At 34.0% G+C, this 26,102-nt stretch overlaps 1 protein-coding gene across 2 annotated transcripts in view; it reads left to right on the top strand.

Annotated features, from left to right (window-relative positions):
• Positions 1-26,102, top strand: part of Nox4 (NADPH oxidase 4) — a 169,849-nt gene that overhangs the window by 123,566 nt on the left and 20,181 nt on the right. For both annotated transcript variants that reach the window (XM_071617160.1, XM_027942593.3), the window contains exon 13: positions 15,218-15,299. In XM_071617160.1, coding sequence (XP_071473261.1) covers positions 15,218-15,299 — 82 coding nt within the window. The remainder of the gene's footprint in view (positions 1-15,217; positions 15,300-26,102) is intronic.

The following is a 26,102-nucleotide window of genomic DNA, read 5'->3' as shown; positions in this document are numbered from 1 at the left end:
AAATGAAAATACAGCATTTTCCTTAAAAGGCGTATTGTGTTGTGGAAAGCTTAGTAGCAATAATGTGTTTATCCAAAAATGCCTGTTTCCTTTCACTTTCCCTGAACCTCTGTTTTTCAGCCCCTGTCAATTTTTGTTATGGCTTAGCCTTCATGGTAATAAAACAGAATTTATATTTTATAAGAAAGCAGGTTATAGACATTGATTCATTGATGTAGTTTAAAGGCCAAGAAGTCTGTTTGTACTTCTTTTCAAAAGTTGCTTTTGATTTTTAAAATAGTATGTTTAACAAGTGGAGAGCAGAATAATGAGTGCCAGATAAGTAGACTTTTATCACTCTGCTTCCTTTGAAAATATAAGGATCCATTAAATAATTTTCCTTTGTGTAATATTGCATTTTCTACCTTAAGACCTTACAGTTTTTTAAAATACCAGGTGTTGAGGCATGCATATTGCATTTGACCCTGCTGTGCTTTTTTCTTATTATGTAATCCTTAGGCAAGAAGAAAGTAAAGGGAGTGGGCAGAGAAAAGGGAGTGTTTTCTTTCCAGAGAATGAGGCAGTGGAATAAACACTGAACTGTGAGTTTTGTTTTGTTTTTGTTTTTGTTTACTTAATCACTTTGCTTCTTGCTATCCATATGAGCTCTGGACTAGCAGGTAGTTGTCTGGTTTTAAGTTTTCTTACCTATAACATACTTAATGGAGGGATTTGTTTCCCCATTTCTCAACTCTTTATTGCTTTACAGAGAAGTATTTTCTAGGTTGTGGCTAATTTAATGCCACAAAAATGGTAGTGATAATAGACATTTGGTACAGGTTAGGAAATCTCACAGGAATATCATAGAGGATATATGCCAAATACAGGATTTTTGTTACTTATTTTTCTACATCCTGTTAGTGTTCCTATTCATTTATTACCAATTCAATTATTGTACATATATTACGCTCAATGTTCTTGTCTTCTAAAAATTGCATACATGGACTTATTTATTTTTTCTTTAAGGAAAGAACAAGACAGAATAAGATTTAATCTTTTTTATACTTTTATATTATCCTTAATATTTGGGAAAGTTTTATAAAAAAATTCCACTGATTGTTTTTTCTTCTTAAATTGCTTCTGTCTGAATTCAGTCACAGAATCATGAACATATCTTTAATAAGAAACATTTTTGCTCTGTAACTAGATTTCTTATTTTATCTAAAGTAGTATTAATTCGAATGCCTTTGTTGCTTTGAAAGCAATATTTTAAACAGCAACTATTGTTATCCAATACTTGGTTACCATGGTAATAAGGGACATTCATTTGATTTAAACAAACTTTTCTGAAAATGGAAATTTATGCTCTATATCTTTCCAGTTGGTATGGATGCACTCTGTCTACTCTTTATTCTCATTGTTTGTGGCAATTTGTTTTTCTAAGATTAATGCACATATTTCTTTTTCTAAAGAAAATGAAACATCAAATTTTGACAAACCACTAATTTTTGAATTCCTAGGAGTAATGCTCTTGTTTCTCTCTTTAAGTAATTTTGTAATTGCATTTTAAATCTGTTTTCAAGTAGCTGTAATGGCATTGCAATTCTTTAGTTGTTTTGGCATTTCTTTTTGAAAAGCAAAGCTGCCTTGATAATTTGTTTTATTTATAGTATGTGACAAAGGATGGCTATTCTATAAAAGTTTGTTAAATGAGTGGACAAATGAAAAATGAAAATAATAAAATATAATTGATAAAGTTTTTTACTTTCCAAATTATCAATTTTACTCTTAATTCTAAATTATCTTCCAATAGAGATTATTGATCTTTAATGATATAGGAGAAAAGGCAAAAATATTCACATCATCCAGCATCTTGGATCAGAAGGGCTCCCTGTTTGTTCTTCTTTTGCTTTTTGTGGGATGGGGAACTGAAGATTGAACCAGGAATGCTTTAATACTGAATCAAATCTCCTGTCCTTTTTATTTGATATTTTGAGGCAGTTTCACCAAGTTGCTCACTTGTAGTCCTCCTGCCTATAACTTGCAGTCCTCCTGCCTCAGCCTCCTAAATTGTTAGAATTACAGCTATACCTGGATACGTCTTTTGCTTTTTATTATTTGCATGTTAAGCAAAGTTGGCTGTTCTCATCTTTTAGACTATCAGAGTATTAATTTAGCTCTTATTTATTTATAGTATCTGTAATTTTTGATAAAATATTTCTCCTTCACTTGGCCTCACTCACTGAATACCTAAGTTATTGTCTGACTTTTAGTACACAATCAATAAACATTTCTGAAAAAAATTATTTTAGATGTGCACATTTAAGCATATATACTTAAATAATACTTCCAAACTGTTGCTGAAAATTTAATTTGTACCATTTCTTTCAAGTTACATGTGCACATATGTATGTGCATGTATACATGTGTGTGTGCCTACATTGGTGTGATATAGAGGAGTTCACAATGCTCTAAAAGCTATAGTGTGAGAGTGTGAATGACCACCCTGAACGTTAATTACATGCACTGGGCACATCTATATGCTATATCCACTTTTTAAAAATTACTACATTTAGATAAGTACTAAAAATTAAAATTTCAAGAAAGATATAAAATTACAAATTCAAGATATTGGTAAAATAAAATAGGCTAATGACTTTTTTCCCCTTTATCCTCTAATCCCTATTATATTCATTGTTGACTGATATACATGCTACAGATTTTGGACTTCTGATAGATAGATGATAGAAAGAAGAAAGAAAGAAAGAGAGAGAGAGAGAGAGAGAGAGAGAGAGAGAGAGAGAGAGAGAGAGAAGGAAGGAAGGAAGGAAGGAAGGAAGGAAGGAAGGAAGGAAGGAAGGAAGGAAGGAAGGAAGAAGATGAAGTTATTCAACACCTTAGAGAGAAGGGAATGTTGGAGAAAACTTACTATGTGTGACTGTTCATCAATTTACCAAAATTCCTACAAAGAAGTCTTTCACAAAGGCTTTGGAAAATACATTGGTGATATATACTCCAGAATCTTTGAAAGAGGATGGTAACTCTTTTCATCCTGAGAATGATTGTGAAAGAGGTTGTCACTGAAGCGGGTTCCTTGATATCAGTAGAGGTAATGAGGTCACCAAGAGATGGGGTCCTAGACATAATACCAATTTACAGAATCAAGGTGGGCATGGTTAGCATAACAGGTAGCGTTACTGGAAGAGTAATCAGAATGGTTTGCTATGTGGATGTCTTTGGTGTTGAGTAACTGGTCATGGTGTCCTGAAGACTCATGGCCTGAATCACCTCCAGAATTGTAGTACTTTGTCCAATTCCCAAACTTGAACCAGTTCATAGATTCTGAGTCCCTCTACTAAAATTCTTCTTGATAAAAACCCTTATATATGTAAAAAATTAAAGTGTAGACTCTTCTCTTAGCCTTTCCCAAAACCACCCAAGCCACTTAGCAGGTCAGCTGCTTATTAGAGAAGTACCCAGTCTTATGAAAACTGAACATTGTCTCTAAGGCTACATTATTTCCTTAGAAAACAAAACGTTGCTATAGTTGGCTGTTAAAAATAGGGGCTTAAAGAAAACTAATAGAAATGTGGCTGAACTCAAGAGTCATTATGAATCTACTCCACCATTATTTGGTCAATTCCAGAATGCACTATTGGAATAAGCATATTCAACCACAGTCATAACCCTCTTATTTATTTAATCTCCTTTTTCTCCCTCTTATTATATAATTTTTCTCTTTATTCACTGTTGACATTTTGTACTCTTAGATAAAAAAGAATCCCACACTCTTTTTCATTTTACTGATATTCTTAACTTTACCTTTTATCTTTGTCATTCTTCTTTAACTGCCACAGTCAACATTCATTCTTTTATATTTGTATAAATGTTGTTAAATGTGACCTTTAGCTCCTGTTTCACTCACCAGAACATGGGAAGCTTAGTTTCTTCTGCCTAACTCATCTTCCCAAGTGAAGAATGTCTTTATTGTCTGTGAGGGGGGATACTGATTTTGTACTTAAGGGGGCGGGTAGAAAAATGACAAAATAGAAAAGTGAAAGAAGTTTTCATTAGAAGGAAGTTTTATTATTTTTAAAAGAACAAATATTTGAGAGTAAGGATGTTCAGAAATACAGGAGAAAAAAGAGTGGGGAGACTGCCTTCTAATTAAGAATGCTGAGATAGACAATCAGTGGGAAGAGAAATATGGGGCATGTTAATGTTTATGGACATTTGAAACGTTCTCTTTCCTCACTCCTACTCATTTTCCAAAGTATTAATTGTGTTTTTTTTTAAATACTCTAGAATCAGAATTGTTTTATCATTTTGGATAAATGGCTAATCATCTGGACATTAAAACAGGGGTGAGGCCATTTGGATCTTCATGTATTCATTACATCCTAGCTACTGGTTTTGTTCATGCCATTTGCAACCTATCACATCTCTCTCTGTGTATTTAACTGCCATTTTTGGACGGTTTACATAAAATATGTATCACTTTTGAGGTACATGTTGACTCATCATCAACATGTTTGTGTGTTTTTTTTATGTTCAGTGAAATCATGTTAATGAAACCAAGAGTGCGGAATCTTTTAGGAAGGCAATTATTGACATACAATTTTTGGGGGTTATACCTTCATCATTTGCTCTCTTGAAACAAGAGAAAGAAACAATGTTGAGGTTTATTAAACTTTGTTTTTAGCATATTGGTATTGAAATTATTTATGTCACCTTATAATAAATGTACATGAGTGTTCCAGCTACTCTTTATATTCCAGGGAAGGCTGTTTAACTTCTATTTTCTATGCATTTTACACATCAACATAACTTGATGGCTTTGTACATCCTATGGTTTGCAGCCCTGGACATGCCACAACTAGCTAGTCAACCATGTGGCCTGCAGCACAGTTGTCTGTTTTGCCTACCATCAGACCATAATCAGATAGTGTTACTTATCCTGGGTTACCTGTGTCTGAGAATATTTTATTTTAATAATGAGCACCTACCTGCACATGCAACAGAGGTGCCATTTCTGAAACATCTGGAAAAGACTGGTAAAAGGGAAATGTTTTACTGCTGACCTTTGTTCCACTTAATCACATACATATGTCTCACACAATTATATCCAAGAACATGGTAGAAGCTTTCAGGACAAAAGGAAAGTCTAATAATTCCATCTTTTGTATATTATGTTCCCCAGATAGAAACTGACACTGAGGAGTGTATGAATGTGAAATGTGTTTTTTTTTTTTTTTTAATGAATCAACATCTATATGTTAATGAAGAAGAAGTTGAACCACCATAAAGGCTTGGTGAAGCCCAGCTAAACTGGTGGTGGCTGTAGAGTGACTATTACTCATCAAGTTGCCTGTGTAGAAGCTAAATTATCCCTGGCTTGATCAGTCACTGGCTCTGAGCTGTTTGCTGAAAGTGATTACGTTTGCACCTGAGGCAGACCAAGACAGGGCTGTAGGCTGCATGCTGCCTGTACTTTCCACAGCTCAGCAACTAGTCCTTCTCTTTGGGGACTTTGGGGAGTACATTTCTATTTCAAACACAATACCCCTAACTTATTTTTTCTTATTATTTAATTTTAGAAAATAAAAGTCTGAGATGAATACTGTCCTAGGAAAAGACTCGTGGCCTCTCTCCTTTTCAGAGATTTTGGCCACATTCTCCTCATTTCCCCAAACATATGTTCTTTAAGGAACTCAAGGTCAAAATATCCATGAACTCATCTGACGTAGTATCACTGGAGAAAAGGAATTAGAAATAGAGGTGAGAGGCCAACAACTCAGGATTTCTGACAAGTTCAGACTATTCTGTTTTCTTTTCCCCAAAAAATTCCTGTTTTCCTCTTTAAGGAGAATTGGCAAATAGAAGCTGTATATACTTATGGTATACAACATAATGTTTGGCTTACATATGCATTGTAAATGATTGCCAAAATCAAACTAATGAACATATACAACACTTTGTGGAAATAAAAGCCTGGCTGTCTGTGTGTGTGTGTGTGTGTACATGTGAGATAATACTTAAGATCTCTTCTCAAGCATCTTTTCTATAATAGTTGCTTTTTAGTACTGCAAACTATAAGTAAAAATTTGTCCCTTTATCATCTACACTCACTTATAATATGTCCTGCTTTATAAAGTAATCCTCAGCTTTTTTTGCAAAATGAAAGTTAAATAATATAAATATTATGATAGAATGATTTTAAAATTTAGTTTTCTAGGAGGGGGTAATGTTTCTTTCCTTGCAACATAACTTTTGTTACTACATACTACATTACACTAGCCATTTTTTTAAAGCTAATGTTAAGTCTTTAATGGGCCTGTTTAATGGACTTGCTTGTGAACTTCATTTCAGTGCATTTTGAAAAAATTAAAATGGACAAATCAAGAGTGATGTATTAAGAAGAAGGGGAGAAAACTTTTACCTATTAAGTAAAATGTAAGGAACTTTTTTTCAGTTGTTTGAGGGATACGATCAGTCTTTAAGATATTTGAGTTTCTTTCCTCATCCATGATAGTGTAATATTTAAAAGTTGAAATATTGATTTTTATATTATAGAAAATTCAGAAGCAGTTAGGGAAGGAGAATCATCTGCAGGGAGGCATAACCGGTTACCTGTCTGATGGCAGGGGTTGTTGTAACCTGTCTGAAGGCGTCCCTCCAGCAAAAAGCTTTCATTTGTTACAGATGAATATAACAAGGTGGCTATGATCAAGTCCTTAGATACAAAAATATGTATTTATTGAATTATTTAGTGTTCTGGCTATTGAACTCAGGAATGCACTACCACTTAATTTCACCCCCAGCCCTTTTATTTTTCATTTTGAGACAGTGTCTTCCTAAATTGCCAAAGCTGGCCTCAAACTTGTGATCTTCTTGTCTCAACCTCCAGAGTCACTGGGATTACTATGTGAAAATTTAGTTTTATCTCAGGAAGTCATATTGATTGTTCATTTTTTTACTTTGAGAGAATAAATATTAATGATAAAAATTACTCTTTGATAATTTTTTATGGTTCATATATTAGTTCCCCTTTGGTCTCTCAGATTTCTGTCTATCAAATATTTAATTACATTTCATTCTTCATCTGATTCCAGGGAAAAGACCACCAAAAATTTGACTTTTTCTTTGTTAAAAAACAAAAATTGTAAAATGGTACTTCTTCTCTTGCAGTTACATGTCGAACTAGATGATCTGTTTCTTCAGCAGGCCTGAATTACTTCTTAAGTATCCAGTGCTAGAGTTCTGTCCTTTCACAGGGCTTCTTGGAACAATTTTATTAAATCTACTGAAAAGAACCAGGGGCTTTTCTGCAATGTGATATTGTGATGGGCTGACTAATGATGTGATGATATCTGAACATGATATTTTTTTACCAGTAGAGGATATATCTTAATTAACACAAGCTTTTGTAGACCTTTACCCACTCCTCCTTTCATTCAAGTAACAAAAAGATTTTAAGGCTGCCAGACCACACTACACAGTTACATTAATTTGCGTTCTCTGGACAATTAGTTGTGAGATAATATACTTAATTGTTTAAAAACAAAGATGAGAAATATAAAATACTCTTCTAATCCAAATTTTTTGATACACACACACACACACAAACACACACCATGACCCAGTTTCATCTCCCCTTTTATGGAAGAATACCAATCTCTAATTATTACCAATATAAAGAATAAACCAAATGAAATAATGATTTACATAACAACAACAAAGTGTATGCAAACATATTCTTGCTGTGAGAACAAAATTAAAACTTAGCTTGAAACAAAAAAAAATATTTTTAAATGGAAAAAAGAAAATAATCATTAAACGGGAAAAAGTCACGCTATTAGTAATGCTTGGGAAATGATTTTTTTGTGGTATGATTATATGAATCAATAATTCTGATATTTGTTTGCTTTTTAATAAGTTTGGGAATCTATTCATTAAATCTTAATTTATACTTTTAGCTCCCAAGAATATCATATTCAATATACCCATTTCACTGAATAGTTTCTTATTTGATATGTGAAGTTCTTATTTGCTCTTGGGGTTTAACTTCACTCTTCAAAAACTATTTTAGAAAAGGACTAAATAAGGAAAAAATGTAAATGTAAGTAACTCATTTAGTGAGTACCTCAAAAATTGAGAAATGGACTGAAAAAAGCAAGGGCCATATATCATCAGAATTTATGAGTCATCTCATTGAAATGAATATTAGTTTATAGATTAAAGTATCAGTATGTCAGTCCATAACAATTGATTTAAAAAATATGAACCCAAATTAAGAAGTAAGTATAAGTAAAGGAGAAATGATTCTGTTCTGAATCTCTAGACTTCAGAGTAAAACCATCTTTGTTTCTTGGATATTGTAATTTCTTCCCCAGATGTATTGTGCAACTATCAGAGTGGCATAAACAAAAGTCAGAGTGGAAGCCAGTTAAATACTCTGATTTAATGTTTGAACAAATATGAAGATAGAATGTACGCTCTTTTTCTCAATAATACCTTGTAACCACTATGCTGACAAATAGTTAACATACAACTACTCAGTAACTGGAAAATAGCAATTGTCATTATGTGTACATTTTTAGTATTTGGTGGAAGTTGCTCACTTTTAGATAGGGATGAATTTATTGCAAGTAGGAGGTTTGGCTTTGCAGTCCACCTTGGTTTGACTGTAAAGGCTAAAGTACAGGTTTCCTTGATTTTTTCTGTTTGACACACAACCAGTTGGTCTCTTCTAAGAGTCATGACGATTTATCTTGACATTTTTCTCTGTTAATGGAAGTTGGAAATTTTCCTTCAACAAATATTTATTCAACAAATATTCAACAAGAAACATTTGAATACATCAAATACTTTTCTGGTATGATGCTCATCTAGTAGAAGAGAGCAGTATGTAGACAAATTTATACAATGATGAAATTGTAAGACTAAGCATAGACCAGGGGTGCAGAACAGGAGCACTGATTCCAAATTCGACAGAAAGAAAGAGTAATGGAAGCATTCAGGAAACCTTCCCATAAAGATGACTCTAGAGGTAATGAATACCTGGTCCTAAAATATGGGATCAGTGTTAGAATAGAGACTAATCTATGCAATGAAGATAAGTATGCAATGTGTTTCCAGGGTAGCACTGAGGATTCTTCCCCCTCCTTACCCCTTTGTTTTTCCTTTCCTCTCTTCATTCCCCCTTACTTCCTTCATTATGAGCTTCATATGCACTTAATTTTCTTAGTTCAAACTTAATTCATGTCTACTGTCATTATTTGACTCCTTTAGCCCTCATTCATTCATTCATTCATATAAAATTAATACCTATGAAACATTAACAATTATTTATACCTACCTTTTTGCTTCTCTTCTATTTTATTGCTCTACCCTTTATAAAAGGTAAACACTATCCTGAATTGTGTGCATCATTTCTGTTTTTAATCATTTGCTTTGTTTCATATATAGCATACCTAAATAATACATTTCTTAGTCAGTTTTAACTCAATAAAACAGATTTCTTTTGAGAAAAAGGAAAAAGAAGTAACCTTTATTGCTTTGTTAGTAAAGGAGAAACACAGGGGACACCTACTCCAGAGGCTGTGATCCTGCCCATCAGGGGAAATAGGGGGCTTTTAAAGAGGTGAGTCAAAGGCTACAGTCCAGGTGTTCTCATTCTGTAGTTGTAATTCACTTGTTAATTTGGGAGATAGTCATTTCTTTGAATTTCTGGTGCCATCCCCAAATCTGAATTACTTCATTCCTCTTGTGGGTGTGTGCTCAAGGACAGATAAATGCTTAGAGTGGGAGAAAAATATAATCCTATTTTCCCCGAGATCAGTGAAGAGGAAGAACAGAGAAGAAACATGTCCACTTAAAAAGTAAATTGTAGTGACAGATCAGCAAAGGCATAAAGTGTACCACTGTTATGTTTCCCCACTATCAATTTCTACAGTCCCATTCTATGGAAAACTGAGTGAAGACATCTCCAAGCTCTTTCCTGCTGAAAGAGAGTGAAATGGAGTAAGTGACCTGAAGTCCTTGTTTTCAGATGGGACATGGAAAGTTAAGGAGTTTTAGCATCAGGACAGTTCATAGGTCCATAAACATGGTCATGGACTGTGTTTTGGTCATATTCTCCTGCCAGGTGTTTAAGATCAAGTTGGTCAAAACTGACTTTGTTCTTATCTTCTCTTAGGGTAATCTGAGTGAGATTTCTCAGAGATCATTCTTGGGAACCTGTGAGAATCTTCTTGCCTCCTTTAGCCTGCCATCTGCCAGGATGGGTCAGGATTTTGCTCATTAGATGTGGTCTCCTTGTGAAGCATCAGGATGATACTCTTTCCAGAGACCCTCCTCTTTGCAGATTGTGTACTTGTTGGCTTCCTGTTCTCTCTTCCTCTCCATTCCCCTGATCTGTACCAGAGTTGCAAGGCCCTTAGAGGGGTTCTGTCATCCTCTAGGTGCTGGCTGACCTTGAAGGGCAAGGGCCAAAATATTGGCTATGTTTTTCTTGGCCCTTTTACTTCCCTAACTTTGGTCTCCAAAGTTTTTGGTTTTAAACATCCAGCAGACCAGTTTCCCCAGTCATAAAGTGGAGTAACAGGTTATACCTTCAATATCTATAATTTTAGAGTTACTCCTTCCATTTTTTCGGGGGATCAGTACATACATTTTACTTTCTTATAAAACTCTTTTGCAGGGTTGGGGTTGTAGCTCAGTGGTAGAGCACTTGCTTGCTACAGGTGAGACACTGGGTTCTGTCTTTAGCATCAAATAAAAACAAATAAATAAATTAAGGTTTAAATTATTAAAAATTTTTACAATTTGCCCAAATCCTTACTTATGTTTTGAGTTATATCCCCTGATTATTTTGAGATCATAGTGATCTTTGAAACAACAAAATATAACAACTTTAAATAAGCTTGATGCTTCGGAGTCATTCTAACATGGAGAAGGGTGAGAGGCACAGCCTTAGATCAAGTGAGGCTGGCCTCTTGACAAAGCTTAAAGTGTTTTATTTCTAAAGCTGACCTTTGCCCATTTTTTTAAAAAAAATATCATTCTACAACATTCTGTTGTATTTTCCTGAGTATATCTGAATATCAATTAACTTAATACATTACATGTGAAACATGAATCAAAGGTTGAGTTTTTCCTTTTGGTGGAAAAAGGTGGCAAACCGTTTGCATGTTCTACATTGTCAACATTTACAAATCAGTCTCTCCTTAATTCCTTCCCCCAAACATTTAAACTCCCATCTCAGTGTAAAGAGTAGCACAAAAAAAATTTATATATAACTTCTTGACAACAGGTTACATTTATCTAGTTACAAAACATTAAGAGACATAAATACCAACCAAACCTGTTATTTCTGTATAAATCTGAAGGACACTATTGCTACAGACAGTTTAATTTGGAGGACACCAACTTGGCAATGCACTCTCCTAAGCTTTACATTTTAAAAGGCTTGTTTACTTGAAGAACATGAATATATCTAATATATAAAGAAGCCAGTAACGGTTAGAAGCACTATTATACAGTTGTCCTTATATTAACTAAGTTTAACTTTTAAAGTAATATTTAGAATTCATAGTGTATAGTAACAATAATCACAAGTCTGCATGGGTTAGCAATACTAGCAAAAATCAAAAGAATCTACTTATATCTCTTATACATTTAGGAAACAGTGTTAATGGTCAGAAATAGACTTAGTCAAAGCAAGCAAATATAGGACAGATCTTCAAATGGCAGTGTGGCCCTTGTATGTCAGATAAAAGTGAACACTTATTGGTTACCTTGCTGATAAACCTACATTAACTTTCATTTATAAACTTTTACATAACACTTAGACAAGTGTTCTCAAATATATACATATCTCTAGCCACATATATTTAGGGTGTAAACTATATTGTAATAACCTAAAATAACAGCTGTTTATTTAACCACTTACAAAGTAATAATTTAAAAGATTTTAAAACAGCAGCCGGGGTTGTGGCTCAGTGATAGAGTGCTTGCCTAGTATGCATGAGGCACTGGGTTCAATCCCTGGCACCACATAAAAAAATAAATAAAGTTATTGTGTTCATCTACATCTAAAAATATTTTTAAGAAGGCTTTAGAACAAATACAAACCATAATTCCTTTAAGATTTGCTTTTCCTAAGTAATAAAACCTGATGAAAGAAAATTGTCTTGATAAGAACAAATCAGTGTTTCAGACTTAGCTTCATATCAGTAAATTAAAACTCAAATAACTGACTGTGCTAATTATACCCAATTTAATCACATACACAAACTTTTTGAGATTTACCTTCCACAAACCTTCTACAACTTACTTTGACATTCTAAAACTTTTTCCATCCTTAGTTTTGTCCTCTTTTTAATCTTGGACTTAAAACTTTACCATGATTCTTTAATCTTCTAATTTTCTACACTAAAACATATTATCATACATAAAACTTTCTTCTATCTCTTTTGTAGTTTCAGACCATTTCTTAAATTCATATTCTGAAACAATCCATATGAAAGTTATCTGTGCATTTAATTCACACAACAAATTTCATCACAGGAGAGATTGAATAATCCTTTTTCTCCAGGTTTGCATTCAAAAGGTTGGATATTTTTGAGCATCGCCTGTCTTTCTTATTATTATCACAATGCTATCAAGTTTCAGTGAGATCCCCACTGTCAATTATACCTAGAGGCTCCTTTCAGACCTTTTTCTTACAGTAGGCATATTGATAGTCAATGGAGGAGGCCCTTTCCATCCCTTTTTTTTTTTTTTTAAGGCTTCCTTGAAGATCCCTTTGCAGAGGCTGCCTGTAAAATATGGGTTGGTTTTAGTTTCTGCTTGGAGTATTTTTATTTTTTATTTTTCTTTTCTGGGTACAGTTGCTTATCCTGCCATTCTCCTCATGTGTTTAGTTTTATGGGATACTGTCACAGCAGGAATTGCTCTGTGTTACAGTGTTGAACGTATTCTGTCCAAATGGGGTGTCCTGTCAGATCTTAAAAGAGGTAACCATTCTTATCCCCAGGTTGTAAACTAATAGAGCTGAAGCCTACTGCAACATTCTTTGTGGCCAGCAGCCTCCACAACTCCATCCTACCCCATGGGCAAAAGGGGCTATAAGGCAGGACAGTGGCCAGCTCCTCCTTGCCCATTTTTCTATAGCCCAGGAAGCTTTTTTTTTTTTTTTTTTTTTTGCAGCCCAGGGTAGGTGTCCCTTAGCCACAGAGAGATGATTTATAGTTTCCTGGGGCTAGTCTGAGAAACAGTGCTGGGAGTGCCTGTACAGGGTTGAAAGGATTTAAATTTTTTCTTAACCCTTTCTTCCAGTATACTACTATCTTTGCATACCAGAGGCAGTGCCTTTTGCACCCTCAACTTAGTTTCTGACCGTTCAGACTCCTTATTGTGCAATTGCATAGACACCTATACAGACAGAATCTCTTCCATTTACTTAACTTCTGACACACCAACTCCAAATATGAGATTTTATAATAATCCAGAAAACCATTCAAAGACCAGATCCTTACAGAAAAACATCTTTGTTTGTTTTTTAGATAGGCTTACATCTATAAGTGGCCTATAAATCTTGGCCAATCAAGATTATTTTCCCAAGAGACCACCTATAGGATCAAACACAGCATTGCCTATATCTTAAAGTACTAGTAACAGATATATATATATATATATATATATATATATATATATATATATATAGAAATAAATAAATAAACAATGAGAGTAGTTACTAAACCTAAGGCCAACAAACAGATAACAACCAAAAACATACCAGAAGGGAATAAAAATTCCTAGGTTCTTGATTCCCTCTTAACCATGATTCCTACACTGGCACATCACAGGTGTCTCCACAAAGAGGGATCCAATGTTCCCATGAAGAGGCACCAGTGTATGGAATTAAGAGTCTCAGCATACATACCAAGGGAATTATCAAGTGGCCAAGGGGATCATGACTTTACTGTTTTGTTTCCTTTTTCTCAAAGTGGACCTCAATGCATAAGCCTGAATCATTCAAGAAGAGAAGAGGGGAGTTCCTTGATGCAAAAGGAGCTTTGGCAGTTGCTGGGACATTCCTCAATCCATTTGTTTACTCACAGGAGCCTTGGGGCTCCCCCGCCCCCATTTGCTCCAAAGAAACTTATCCACCTAAATCTCTAGCAGTTGGCTCTCAGCAAGTTCTCCAGCCACCTTGCATTCTCAGCATGGAAATGGGGTTCCTTGGAGAATCACTAGTGTCCAAAAGAACTAGAGTATAACTGCTCCTGTGTCCTCTGGGTTGCCAATTTGTTACTGAAAGCTCAGTCCTTGTCCCCAATGTCAATCCAATAATGAGGTTTTAAGCAAAAGAAAAAAAAAAAACTAAAAATGATATTTGATATTTTTCGCACTTGCTATTATATTAGTATGATTCACTATGCTTTTATTTGTAAATATTCAGTTTCACTTCAAGTTGTATTCGTTTGTATGAGTACAGCACAAATTGTCCATTCCTGTTTCAATGGGCAGTTGAGTCATTTCCATTTTTGTTGTCTTGAACAGTACTGTTATAAATGTCTTCTTACTTGTTGCCAAAGACACATGTGAAAGTTTGTACAGTATATATACCTTGGAATGTAACTATTGGGCCATAATGTATGGAAAAGTTAAACTTAAAAGATAATGCTGAATTGTTTTGCAAACATTTACAATTTGCACTCCTACTATTAACGTTTGAAAACTTATTTAATCCCCATTCTAACCCTTGGTCTTATGAGACTAATTTCTGACAATGGAATGCTATGTAATGTGAAAGCTACCTAATGGTGTGTGATTTTAATTCACATTGCCAAGGTTAGTAATGAGATTGTGCATCTCTTGGTGTGTTTATTGACTATATGTGTTTTCTCTAACCTTTCAATTATAAGCCTTTATTAGTCTATAATAATTAATACTTTCTATTTTTGTATTTGCAGGGACTGCATTATTCTAATCACTGTATGTGTATATACATATATAGTGCACTATAGACTGCACTAATCTAATCACTATGTATATATAGTTATTGAAGAGAAATTAACATACCATTTAGTATATAAAATGATGGGTAAAATTCAAATAAAATACATACAATCAAAATATCTTAATAAAACAATAGAAAGTAATCTTATTTTGAAATTATTTTTGATACTTTTATTTCTTCATAGCTTGATATTTATTTTTCTTTTGACAGAAAGATTTCGAGATTTACTACTGCCTCCATCAAGTCAAGACTCTGAGATTGTGCCCTTCATTCAGTCTAGAAATTATCCCAAGTAAGAACCAGAAATTTGCTGGGTATGGAGAAGGGAAGGGCCACTGGGAGACATTTGGGCAGGCAAAGATAAAATGTAAATTTTTTCAGTATTTTGAAAAATCCTGGGTAATCTCACTTAACATACAAGGGCATCTTCTGCACTACAGTGTCTTGAGACCCTCATAGATGGTTTAGAGAAGAAACAGCTGCTTCCAAGGGCAGCCCAGCTGTGACAGGGAAATTTCTGCCAAGTGTAGGCATTAAGCTCTCTGCATTAGTATCTGGTCTTGCTTCTTTTTTGCTTGATACTGTGTCAATGGGACAGACATTTGGGGGGTGATCCCACATCTGTTTTCCTATTTTCTGTCCTTTAAATGTGAGAATTCATTCATATTGTAACAATTGTTTTTCAAAATAATTACATTGGATGTGATTTTAATGATTTCTACATATTTCTCTTGACCATCTTTATTACTGGGGCAAATGAAATCTTCTGACCCTTCTTATCTGGGACAGATCTTTTCTTCTCTCATATGCTACAAGTGTACTTATTGGTTGAAGGAATATGACTTCATCCTCCTGAAAGATAAGGAAGTGCCAGGCCTTTTATTACACATCCTCTTTCCTAGAGGCTGATGGATGCTGGAATCTTGATCCTTCCTGTGGAATCTTGGAACACCTTCTGTGAGTTTCTGCTTCTCTTTACTAGCTAGTATGCAACAAACTAAAGAATGATGACACTTATATATGAAATATTAAAGGAGGTCACCAAGTTAAAGAATCAGTTTGTGATATAAATTCCCTCTCAAACTCATCACTATAGTGCATGACTCATTCCTTGACTCAACTTTATTTTCTGAGGGAAATTTTCCTCAACTATTTAGCTTTGATAACACAATTCTAGTAACAAAAATAAATATAGGATCTTAATTGTCTTGCTTATGCATCTTTTCAAACACTAATCCAAGCTTAATCTTTGGCTGCAAACCTCAAATCCCCTTATAGTACACAGGGACATGCACATGCATGAATATCCTTGCATATATTGTTCTTCAGGTATAGGCTGATGGAAGCATGAATGTGCCTGAAGTGATCATGTGTGACTATCAGTATTTTTACACATGGCTCCTGTTTGCAGAAGCTGATGATGTGGTAATGCCTATTCTTCTCCCTCCTAGGCTCACTGCCTGTCATCTTTGCTTGAAGAGGAAGTCACAATGGTTTCTCTGATGATAATCTATTTGGTGCTGTTTGTCTTCATTTCCTTAACTGTACTGCCCTGCATGTATCCTTCTTGTCTTAGATTACTTTGGGGATAAAGTCTTAGTCATGTGGGCTTCTATAACAAGTCACCATAGATTGAGTATCTTAAACAACAGGAATTTATTTCTTACAGTTCTGGAGGCTAGAAGTGTAAGCTCAAAGTGTTGACAAATCAGGTGGCTAGAGGGGGTGATCTTCTTGGTTTGCAGATGGCTGTCTTCAGGGTATCCTTACACATTAATTCCATTCTAATGTCCTATTTATCTTCCAAATGTTTCATTTTCATGTACCATCACATTAGGGCTTCAGAGTATGAATTTTAAGGAGACACATATTTTCAGTCCATAGCAAATAATTATGCTTTAATTATTATCAGATACTGTGTAGCAATGCTTCTTCAGTGCATATCTTTTGGGGACAGATATTTGTTTTGGCACATGTAAATTAAAAGAACAAAAGTCATCATCTGATATCATACACACTATCTCATGGCAAGGAAGTGCATAGACTGTGTGATAGATTGCAGTAGCATCTGGCTGATCCCGGGGCAACCTACTGCCTTTGTGTTTCAGTTATACCTATATGGAACGGTGTTGAAGAAAACATCTAACACTCAGGGGTGTTATGAAGAATCCATGAATAAATATAAAATACTTAGAACCAAGCTTGGCATGTAGCAAATTCTCCATTTTAGTTGCTAGTGCCATTTATTATTCACTAAAATTTTTATATATTGAATAAACTAGATTTGCATGTTTCTATACACCTTGGGAAAATAGGTTATCCATTGATTTGAAGGAAGTTCTATCTCAGGATAATTTTGTCAGACTTATCTGGTTAATATGTGAGGAGGAACTAGTATTGGATATTTTTAAATTATCCCTAGAGGTTAACATGAGGCACTGTTTTGCTAACCACTTACCATTTTTATGAACTTAATTTTTTTCTGAAAGCATGTCAATTAAAAGTTTCTGAATCTGCATGATATTTATATGAATGATTCTGGATTAAATACAGTTTACTTAAATTATAGAACATTAAGTTTTTTCATCTTTCCACTCAGTGTCTAGTTTGACAGTAGAATTTTAGGAGGTATAAGTAAGACAAAAGATATTAGAATTCTGTCTCTCTGTGCTTTGGCAAGGGTGTATTGAATTGTCCAGGGAAGAGTGAGGGAGCAGAGAGTCCAGGCATGTAAGGGATGTTGAGTAAAAGAGGAGAGAGTTGTGGTAAGGGCCAAAGGGATAAGAATGCATGGGCAGAGATTTGTGTATATCTAGACCTGATTAGTGATATCTGTGGGTTTAAATGCTCTTATTTTTTCAATTATGTTCTCTCTAACATATACTCTGATTTTTTTCATTATTGCAGATAACTGAAAGTCAATGAATTTTTAAAATGTGACAAAAAACTTTCTGGAAAATCAAAAATTTAGTCAGACAATTAGAATTTGTTTCTTTCATTCATGACATAATATCCCTATTTACATTGAGATTTCCCCCTCACTTTTCTGGTTGTTTTACTGATTCATTAGATAAAGATTCTATTATAAAGAATAGAATCAACTAATATATAGTTTAGGCAGTTGTTTGCCACATGCTATGTAATGTCAGAGAGTTAATTTTTTAGAGTAAAACCACAATATAGACTCACAGCTCACTAGTGAATGTAGGCTGTGGTAATTTGGATTTGGGATAGGATTTCTAAGTAGTCAACATAGTACCTCTATAATCTTTAGAATCTTGTTATCAAGAGAAATATAACAAATAATGAAATATTGAAAAGTGTACCTTTTATTAGTTGAAAAATGCTAAAGAAAAGCAAAAGTGAAGTTCCTGAAATGTGTGTGTGTGTGTGTGTGTGTGTGTGTGTGAGAGAGAGAGAGAGAGAGAGAGAGAGAGACAGACATACAGACAGTGAGGGAAAGAAAGTTTAAGGAAAGACCATTTAAAAAGTACTACCTGAAGTGGTTATGAGAAACATTGTACTAAAATATAATAGTGTGCATTTATCATGTTTTTATTTTCATGAGCTCTCAATGACCTATTTCCAAAGCCTGGGACATCTCTCCCTCATCAGGATGTAATGGTAGATAGAAATTGCTCTGTGAAAATTCTCAAGAGCATGAATGTCAGAAGGAGACAGATGTATAGAAGAAAAAAAAAGAATGTGTACTTAATACAAAACGCATGTTGATGATTTATAGATTGGGAGAAAGAAATGAGAAAGTAACAAGTTTTACTGCTTATTCTTAGTGGATTTAGATTTATAATCTATTTAGAATAGAGGATGGTTATAAAATATCCTTATAAATGCAGCATGGATCTGTAAAGTGGTTGAGGATATTGGCTGTAATTTTATCCACAAATGACATGCAACACTTTTGGCAATTAAGCCATTAAAACATGACCCAATAGTTCTGGAAGGTTTAATCAAAGAATGTAAAAAAGTACCACTGTGAAAATACAGGAATAAAATATTCCTACTTTCTTCTTATAATAATCACGTTCTCTGAACTGCCTAATATCAGAACTGTTTTGAGAAGAATATTATTTATTATAAAATTCAGAGCTGTTCTTTGATTCAGTTTGTTGCCAAAAAACAGCTTTGATTGTTTGGACAATAAAAATAGTGCCCCAGCCCAATCTCATTTTCAATTGGCTGCTTCAAAATGCCTTCAACTGGTAATGTTGGGTAATATCCTTAAACTGGACAGATGCTGATGACCTTTCCAGATTTCATTTGTTCTCCAAATTATCTTCCTTTTCCTTCCCTAACAAAGTTTTAAATCCCACTTCTATAAACCCTCATGGTCTCTTCAGTAATTTTTGTTAAATAATCATCTTTTTTACTTAATTTTTTAAATGGCTTTTAAAATTTATATATGACAATAAGATTCATTTTGACATAAAAGCATGAAATATAATTTATTATCATTCCATTCCCAGTATACATAACTTTAATGCACTTCTACTTAGCTAAGTTACTCTCATTTATAATAATAAAGAAATAATAATGATACATACTGAATATAGTACATGCCAGGAATTGTGATATGTGCATTATTTCACTTAATTGTTATCATCCTACTATGAGTTAGGTGGAATTATTTTCCCAGTTTTACAGATTAGAGGGCTGAGATTCAAGTAAGTAAATACCTTACCCAAAGTACAGCTGGTTCTTAAACCCAGATCTGTTTGCCCCTAGATCATATTTACTTCTGTGTGCTACCCCATTCATTCATGCACCCATCCTTCCATTCATTCACTCATCAAATATTTGTTGATAAGTTACCATGTTCCAGAATTAGTCACAGTTATTCAGGACACAAAAGTGATTAGGGCATAATATGTGGCTTTGAAGCACTTAGAGTCCAGTGGGGAAAAACAGAGAAGTTCAGTTGGTAAATTATTACTATAATTTAGACCTACAGGTAGAGAAATGCACTATATTCTATTGGAAGAGAACAGAAATTCTCCTCCTAATTTATATTAAGTTTTATTTTCTCCTTGAGTTAAATTGACCAAATCATGAGAGTATTTTTAAAAGACAAAACTAAGAGCATGTGATATCATGGAAGTGCATGGGCCATTGAGGGATTGCCTCTAACTGCCTGATGATAGCATATGTGTGTTTATACACATATGTACATATACATACACGAACATGCACTCAAGGGGTGAAATCATAAAGAGAAATGTAGACAGAGGCCAGTTCATGAAGGTCCTAGGCTGCAATTTAAAGTAAATTTAGATTTTGTTGCAAAGATTAGGGAGAACCTTGAAAGGATTTTAAGCAAAGGGGAAATATAATTAGATCTACATTTTCATAGATTTATCACAGAGCCACAGAGGAACCCAAGGCACCACAGGGGGCCAGTATATTCACTAGCTGGCAATTTTATTCGGATAGAAAGCAATAAAAGATGCATGCTCTCATAATACTAAAATGGACAATCAGATTGGTGTTTTAGGATGTCAGGAGGCACAATTAACAGAATGTCAGAAAGGAGCCCTTTTTAGTGTGTACCTGCCCTTGTGAGGTGGGGTTATTTGGCTAGTATCCACAAGCACAGTTACTCATAAAGGTCTGCATAATAGAGTTTTTTTTTTTTTTTTTTTTTTTTTTTTTTTTTTAAGTTTCATCCTTCATTAAAAGATTACTGTCTCTTCTTATCCTTAAATTTAGGTTTTTTTTTTTTTTTTTTTTTTTTTTTGTACTAGGTGATATTCCAATAACTAGCTGGAGAGAGAACTAAAAATGGTAGTATTCTTACTCAGTGTGTGGAATGTAAATAGGTGGTTTCCCAATGCAATTGATACTTGCAAGATTAGGGAAGTAAGATGTCAGAAAGAGGCTAGTCTCAGAAGCTAGTGAGTTACAGCCCTTGTGCTGCTGCTCACAAATCAGAACTGGAAAGCAAGGAAGATCACTTCAGTTGAACAATTCTACAAAATCTGAAGCACTGATGAGGTTGTCAAGATTCTGCGTCAGAGCTTAGTGTGAGGTTAATGGCAAGCAACAAGGATACATTATTGCTGAGTGACAGAGTAACTCTTTACTGACTCAGATAAGTTGGTTCTAGATGGGCCATACTGAGGCCATAGCTGGATTTGGTGGTGGAAAAGTATGAGCAAGCTGGAGAGGTGAACTTTCTAGTGAATAAGTTCAGCATGTGCAATTCTCCATGAGTTCTGTGAGAGTCATTTACTTTTCTGGTTCTGCCCCTATCTGAATAATCAGCTATTATACATCTTTCAGACTCAGTTGATTTTAGTTTTAGGGAATTTTTAGTTTGTTTGGAAGTTTTGTTGTGTTTTTGAGCCACAGATTGTCAGATGAGAGAGAAAGTGTCCTGAAGTTCTTCCTTTGTCAAAAGTATTAATTCTTGAGCTGAGGATATAGCTTAGTGGTAGAGGACCTTCTTAGCATGTGTGAAGCCTGGGGTTCGATCTCCAGCACTTAAAAATAATAATAGTAAAAGAAGAATTTCAAAATTCCCATTTTAATGTCCCTGGATAGAAATAGTGTCCATTTAATCAAAAGTGATTTATAACTTCAAAACCATTTTAAGCTCTGGACAAGTGGAAAATTATCAGAGTTAAACCATGATTTCAGAAACAAATATATATATCACCCTTTGTACCACCTCACCTCTACCAGCAATCTCATCTGGGATGGCATTAGATATATAAACCTCAGACTTTAGACATACTCACTTGGAAATATTTTACTTTCCTGTAAAATTATTCTGTGGATTAGGAGAGAGGAAGTATGCAGAATAATCAGTACAGGTCTGGATAAAATAAATTAAATGTTCAATGAAGAATATCTGTAATGTTTATACCTTATTTTTTGTTTCTGAGGTAAGTCTCAGTGTTTTTTTTTAATTAAAGAACTCTGAAATAAAAGCTTATCAGAAAAAAAAATACAAGAGAAGCAAATATTTTCCTAACAATTATATATTTATGTTAAGTTGATGTAGATAAATTAGAACAGTTTATTATTAGTAAGAGTATCTAATATTTTTAAATGTTTGATAGAGCTAGTCTCCATGGTAAAGGCTTATTAGGTATATTTGCATTTGTTTACATAAAATAGAAACATAGCTTGAAAATGTTGGGGTTTAATTTTTTTCATGTAACAAAAAGTATGAAGATAAGTGGTGGCTGGTGTTGGTACAGTGTCAGCAGATTATATCTGAGGTGTCTACAGTTAATGACTGCAAGATAACTCCTTCAGCTTCTGTCAGTATGTCCTCCTTCCAAGCAGGAGAAGCAGAAGGAACAGTGGCATAAAAGGTACACAGAAGAGTTGGCCTTGCTCTGAAGAAGTTTCCCAGAAACTTGACCCCAGATTTCTTTCCAATCTAACCAACCGGAACTGTGTTTCATAGACACCACCATTTGCAAGAAAGGGCAGGAAACACCTACCCCCCCCCCCTTTTTTTAAGTGGATATATTACTATAAATTCCCAAATTGGGAGTTTTATATAACATATGTTTTAAAGTAAACAATTTTAAAAATATCTGTTTAACACATTTTCCAAATTGATTTGACAATGACATGCTTTTCCTCGCATTGCTGTTCTTTGGAATTCCTTTTGGGAAATACTGGTATAATTATTATCTAATTTTAAAATAAGGGTATTCCCTTAAAATTATGACTACCTTACTCCTCAGATATCTAAATAAATTCTATTTTAATTTATTATGTTATTAGGGTGTTTGGGAGGAGTCTGTAACAAGCATTGAAATACAGGATTTTAAGAACTATTGATTAGACTTTTATCTTTTTAATATAGTTCAATTAACTATATTTATCATAGCTGATGAATTTCTAACTTGAGAGAAGTTCTGATATAAATGGTCAATCAATTCAGTCTTGGTCAATGATACAATTGAACCAATTTAGAAAATATTAATGAATTCTACTTTCAAGGACAAAACATTATGAAAAATTGTAATTGGTGTACTTGGGAAGAGAATATATCCTTAGAATTTTCATAGACCCATAATCCTTTAAGGAATATTTTAATTGGTTTTGCTTTAATATTTATTTTTAGTTGTAGTTGGACACAATACCTTTATTTTATTTATTTATTTTTATGTGGTTCTGAGGATTAAACCAAGGGCCTCACATGTGCCAGGCAAGCTCTCTACTTCTGAGCCACAACCGCACTCCTTAATTGGCTTTAAAATAAAAATTTAAAATCTCAAGTTGGTCTCATCTCATATTGCTGCAAGACTGAATAGCTGCCTTTAATTTCTATAATCTTGTTACATACATGAGAATAGTAATAAGTTCGTTTAAAGACTAGGATAAAGTCACTGCTCATAAATTAAAAGTAATGTACTTTGCATATTAGTCAAGATAAATATGTAAAAATGGTTTTTAAGTTATTTTTGTTTCTCTTTCTGACTTCCTTAAAAAAGTAGGTGTTGCCAAGTAGTCAACTACTAGTAATTTCATGCTCATCCTTCCTCCAAGAAAATAAAAATGTTCTTACCTTGTGCAAAAATGTAGAATGGTGGTTACCAGTGGTTGGAGAGGGTAACAAAGAGAAAAGAATGAGGAAATGTTGATCAATGAGTACTAAGTTACAGGTAGATAGAACTTTTGATGTACTATTGCATTGTAGGGTGACTATAGTTATCATTGTAGGGTGACTATAGTTATTATAGTAAAAACATTATAAAGAAATTATAAGTGTTTGAGGATATGGATATGTTTATCCTGATTTAAACGTTGTATAATATATACATGTTCAAAACATCTCATGGTACCTGACTAGTGCTTAACAATTTTTGTTTTAAGGTATTGGTTAAAAAGAATTTAAAAAGCATTTGAAATAAAGAACAGCTGGTTCTCTAAGATCACTGAAACCAAATTCCACACTATAGTTCTTGTCTCACTCTGAACTTAGTCTATTTCTTGTATTCATATGGGGTCTCTCAGATAGTTCAATGGCATACAGTAGACACTCATTAGTATCATTAACGAAAAACATTTGATATTTGTGTGACCCTTGTGTTTCTTAGCAGGTTTTTTTGTTTGTGTGTGTGTGTGTGTGTGTGTGTGTGTGTGTGTGTGATTACTTCTCCTTGACCCTTTTATGATGAAGGAAATCATTATACAAGGACAAGTAATTTGTTTGTGATCCCACTCCTATTAAATGGACAGAACTCCAAGTTCTCATCTCCTTGTCCAAAGTTATTTCAAAATATCAGAGAATAGCTATGTGGGGACTGGGGAAGGTGTTTTGGTTGGAAAGTAGACAAGTAGAATACAGATTTCCTTCCTTCCTTCCTTCCTTTCTTATGATTCCTCTCATTTTTTGTTGGTTAGGTAGTAAAGAAAAAAAAAAGAAAGTTTTCATCTCTTAGAAGATCAACACATTAAAGCAATTTTTTTTTGTCCTTCATCCTACTTAATGTGGTTTTCAGATGAAGATGCAAAACTTCTGCAGGGCAGATATGATGTCATTTTTATTTCTGAATCAAAAATAGTGTTCTCATGTTACCATCATATTAGCCAAATAAGTCAAATTCAGAAGGTCAAGGGTCATTTATTTTCTCTCATATGAAGAAGCTAGAGAGGAAAAAGGATAAGAAAGGTGGAGGTGGCTCTCCTAAAATATGAAAGGGAGATCAGTAGAAGAAAGGGAGCTGGGGTAGGAGAAAGGGAGTGAGAGGAGAAGTGCTAGGGAGTGATAATGGCCAAATTATATCCTTCTATTGTATATTGTGTACAAATATGTAGCAACAAATCCCATCATATGTACAACTGTAATGCACCAATCAAAATGTGGAAAAAATAGTGTCATACAAATAATTGGTTACAAAGTACATGTTTACTGGTAAACTATAAAATGTGGGTTAAATGGATATAATAAGTACTGTACATATTGTAATTATGTGACCTATCAACATTTACTAATGTTCTGCTATATTTAGAGTACTACATTAAGTTTATCAACTTTGATTATTATTTCTTGAGATAAAACAGATAAATAAAATATTTGGTACCCAGGATTAAACCCACTGAGCCATATTCCCAGTCTTTTTTATTTTATTTTATTTTATTTTTGAGAATGGATAACTAAGTTGTTTAGGACCTTGCTAAGTTGCTGAGGCTGGCTTTGAACTTGTGAGCCTCTATCCTCCTGCTTGAACCTCCCAAGCTTCTGGGATTACAGGTATGCAGTACCACAACCTATATATATATATATATATATATATATATATATATATATATATATATATATGTTTTAAAGTGGTTCTCTTCAAAGTTTCCCTTTAAGACATGCATTAGTCATGATGGTCTAAGTCCTGCTACAGTAGTTAGTTAAACTTGAAGTATCCCTGAAAATGTGGAGAAACACTAAACAGATTTATTTCTGGCTCATGCACTGTCTTCTGTCAGTCTAGTGGCTCTCTAGAATAGCACCCTTTGAGTGATGGCTCAGAGATTCAGTCTGTTTCTCTCTTCTGGTTCAACTCATTACTGTTAGTTCCCATGGAAGGAAAATAATGTTTTCCTGCCTCATTCTGGAAATAACAAGTAGTGCTTCCAATCACCCTGATCAGAACTAGACACACGACCCAATCTTACCACAGAAGTCCGGGGAGTGTTATCTCCTAAGTGGAAGAGAGAAAGTCAGCAGCAAAACTGATAGAAACATGTCATAGAGCTCTGAGTTCAAAGAAATGTCCATCAATTTATTTATTTAATAAATATTTCCAAGCACTTAACTGTTGAACCCAAAGATGCATAATCTCAATGGATCTACTATTGCAGTGACTCCTAACCATAAATGACATGTGGATCATAATGCATATAAATTTACTTTTTTGAAAAGTTACTAATTTCTGGAAAGCTGTTTTTATAAAGGAAACAAGGATATAAAATAGCAATGTCTTGTACAAATAAGTGTTTATCTTAATTTCATATGAAGATATCTGGAACTGGGTAGTCCACAGAAAACATGGTGATTCCGCATTCATCAAAGATTACTATTTAGATGATGAAGTCAACATCCCAGACACCAGGGAGGAAG

Source organism: Marmota flaviventris, chromosome 9 (assembly GCF_047511675.1).
Source record: "Marmota flaviventris isolate mMarFla1 chromosome 9, mMarFla1.hap1, whole genome shotgun sequence".
Classification (NCBI taxonomy): domain Eukaryota; kingdom Metazoa; phylum Chordata; class Mammalia; order Rodentia; family Sciuridae; genus Marmota; species Marmota flaviventris.
This window is presented reverse-complemented; position numbering and strand designations above follow the sequence as displayed.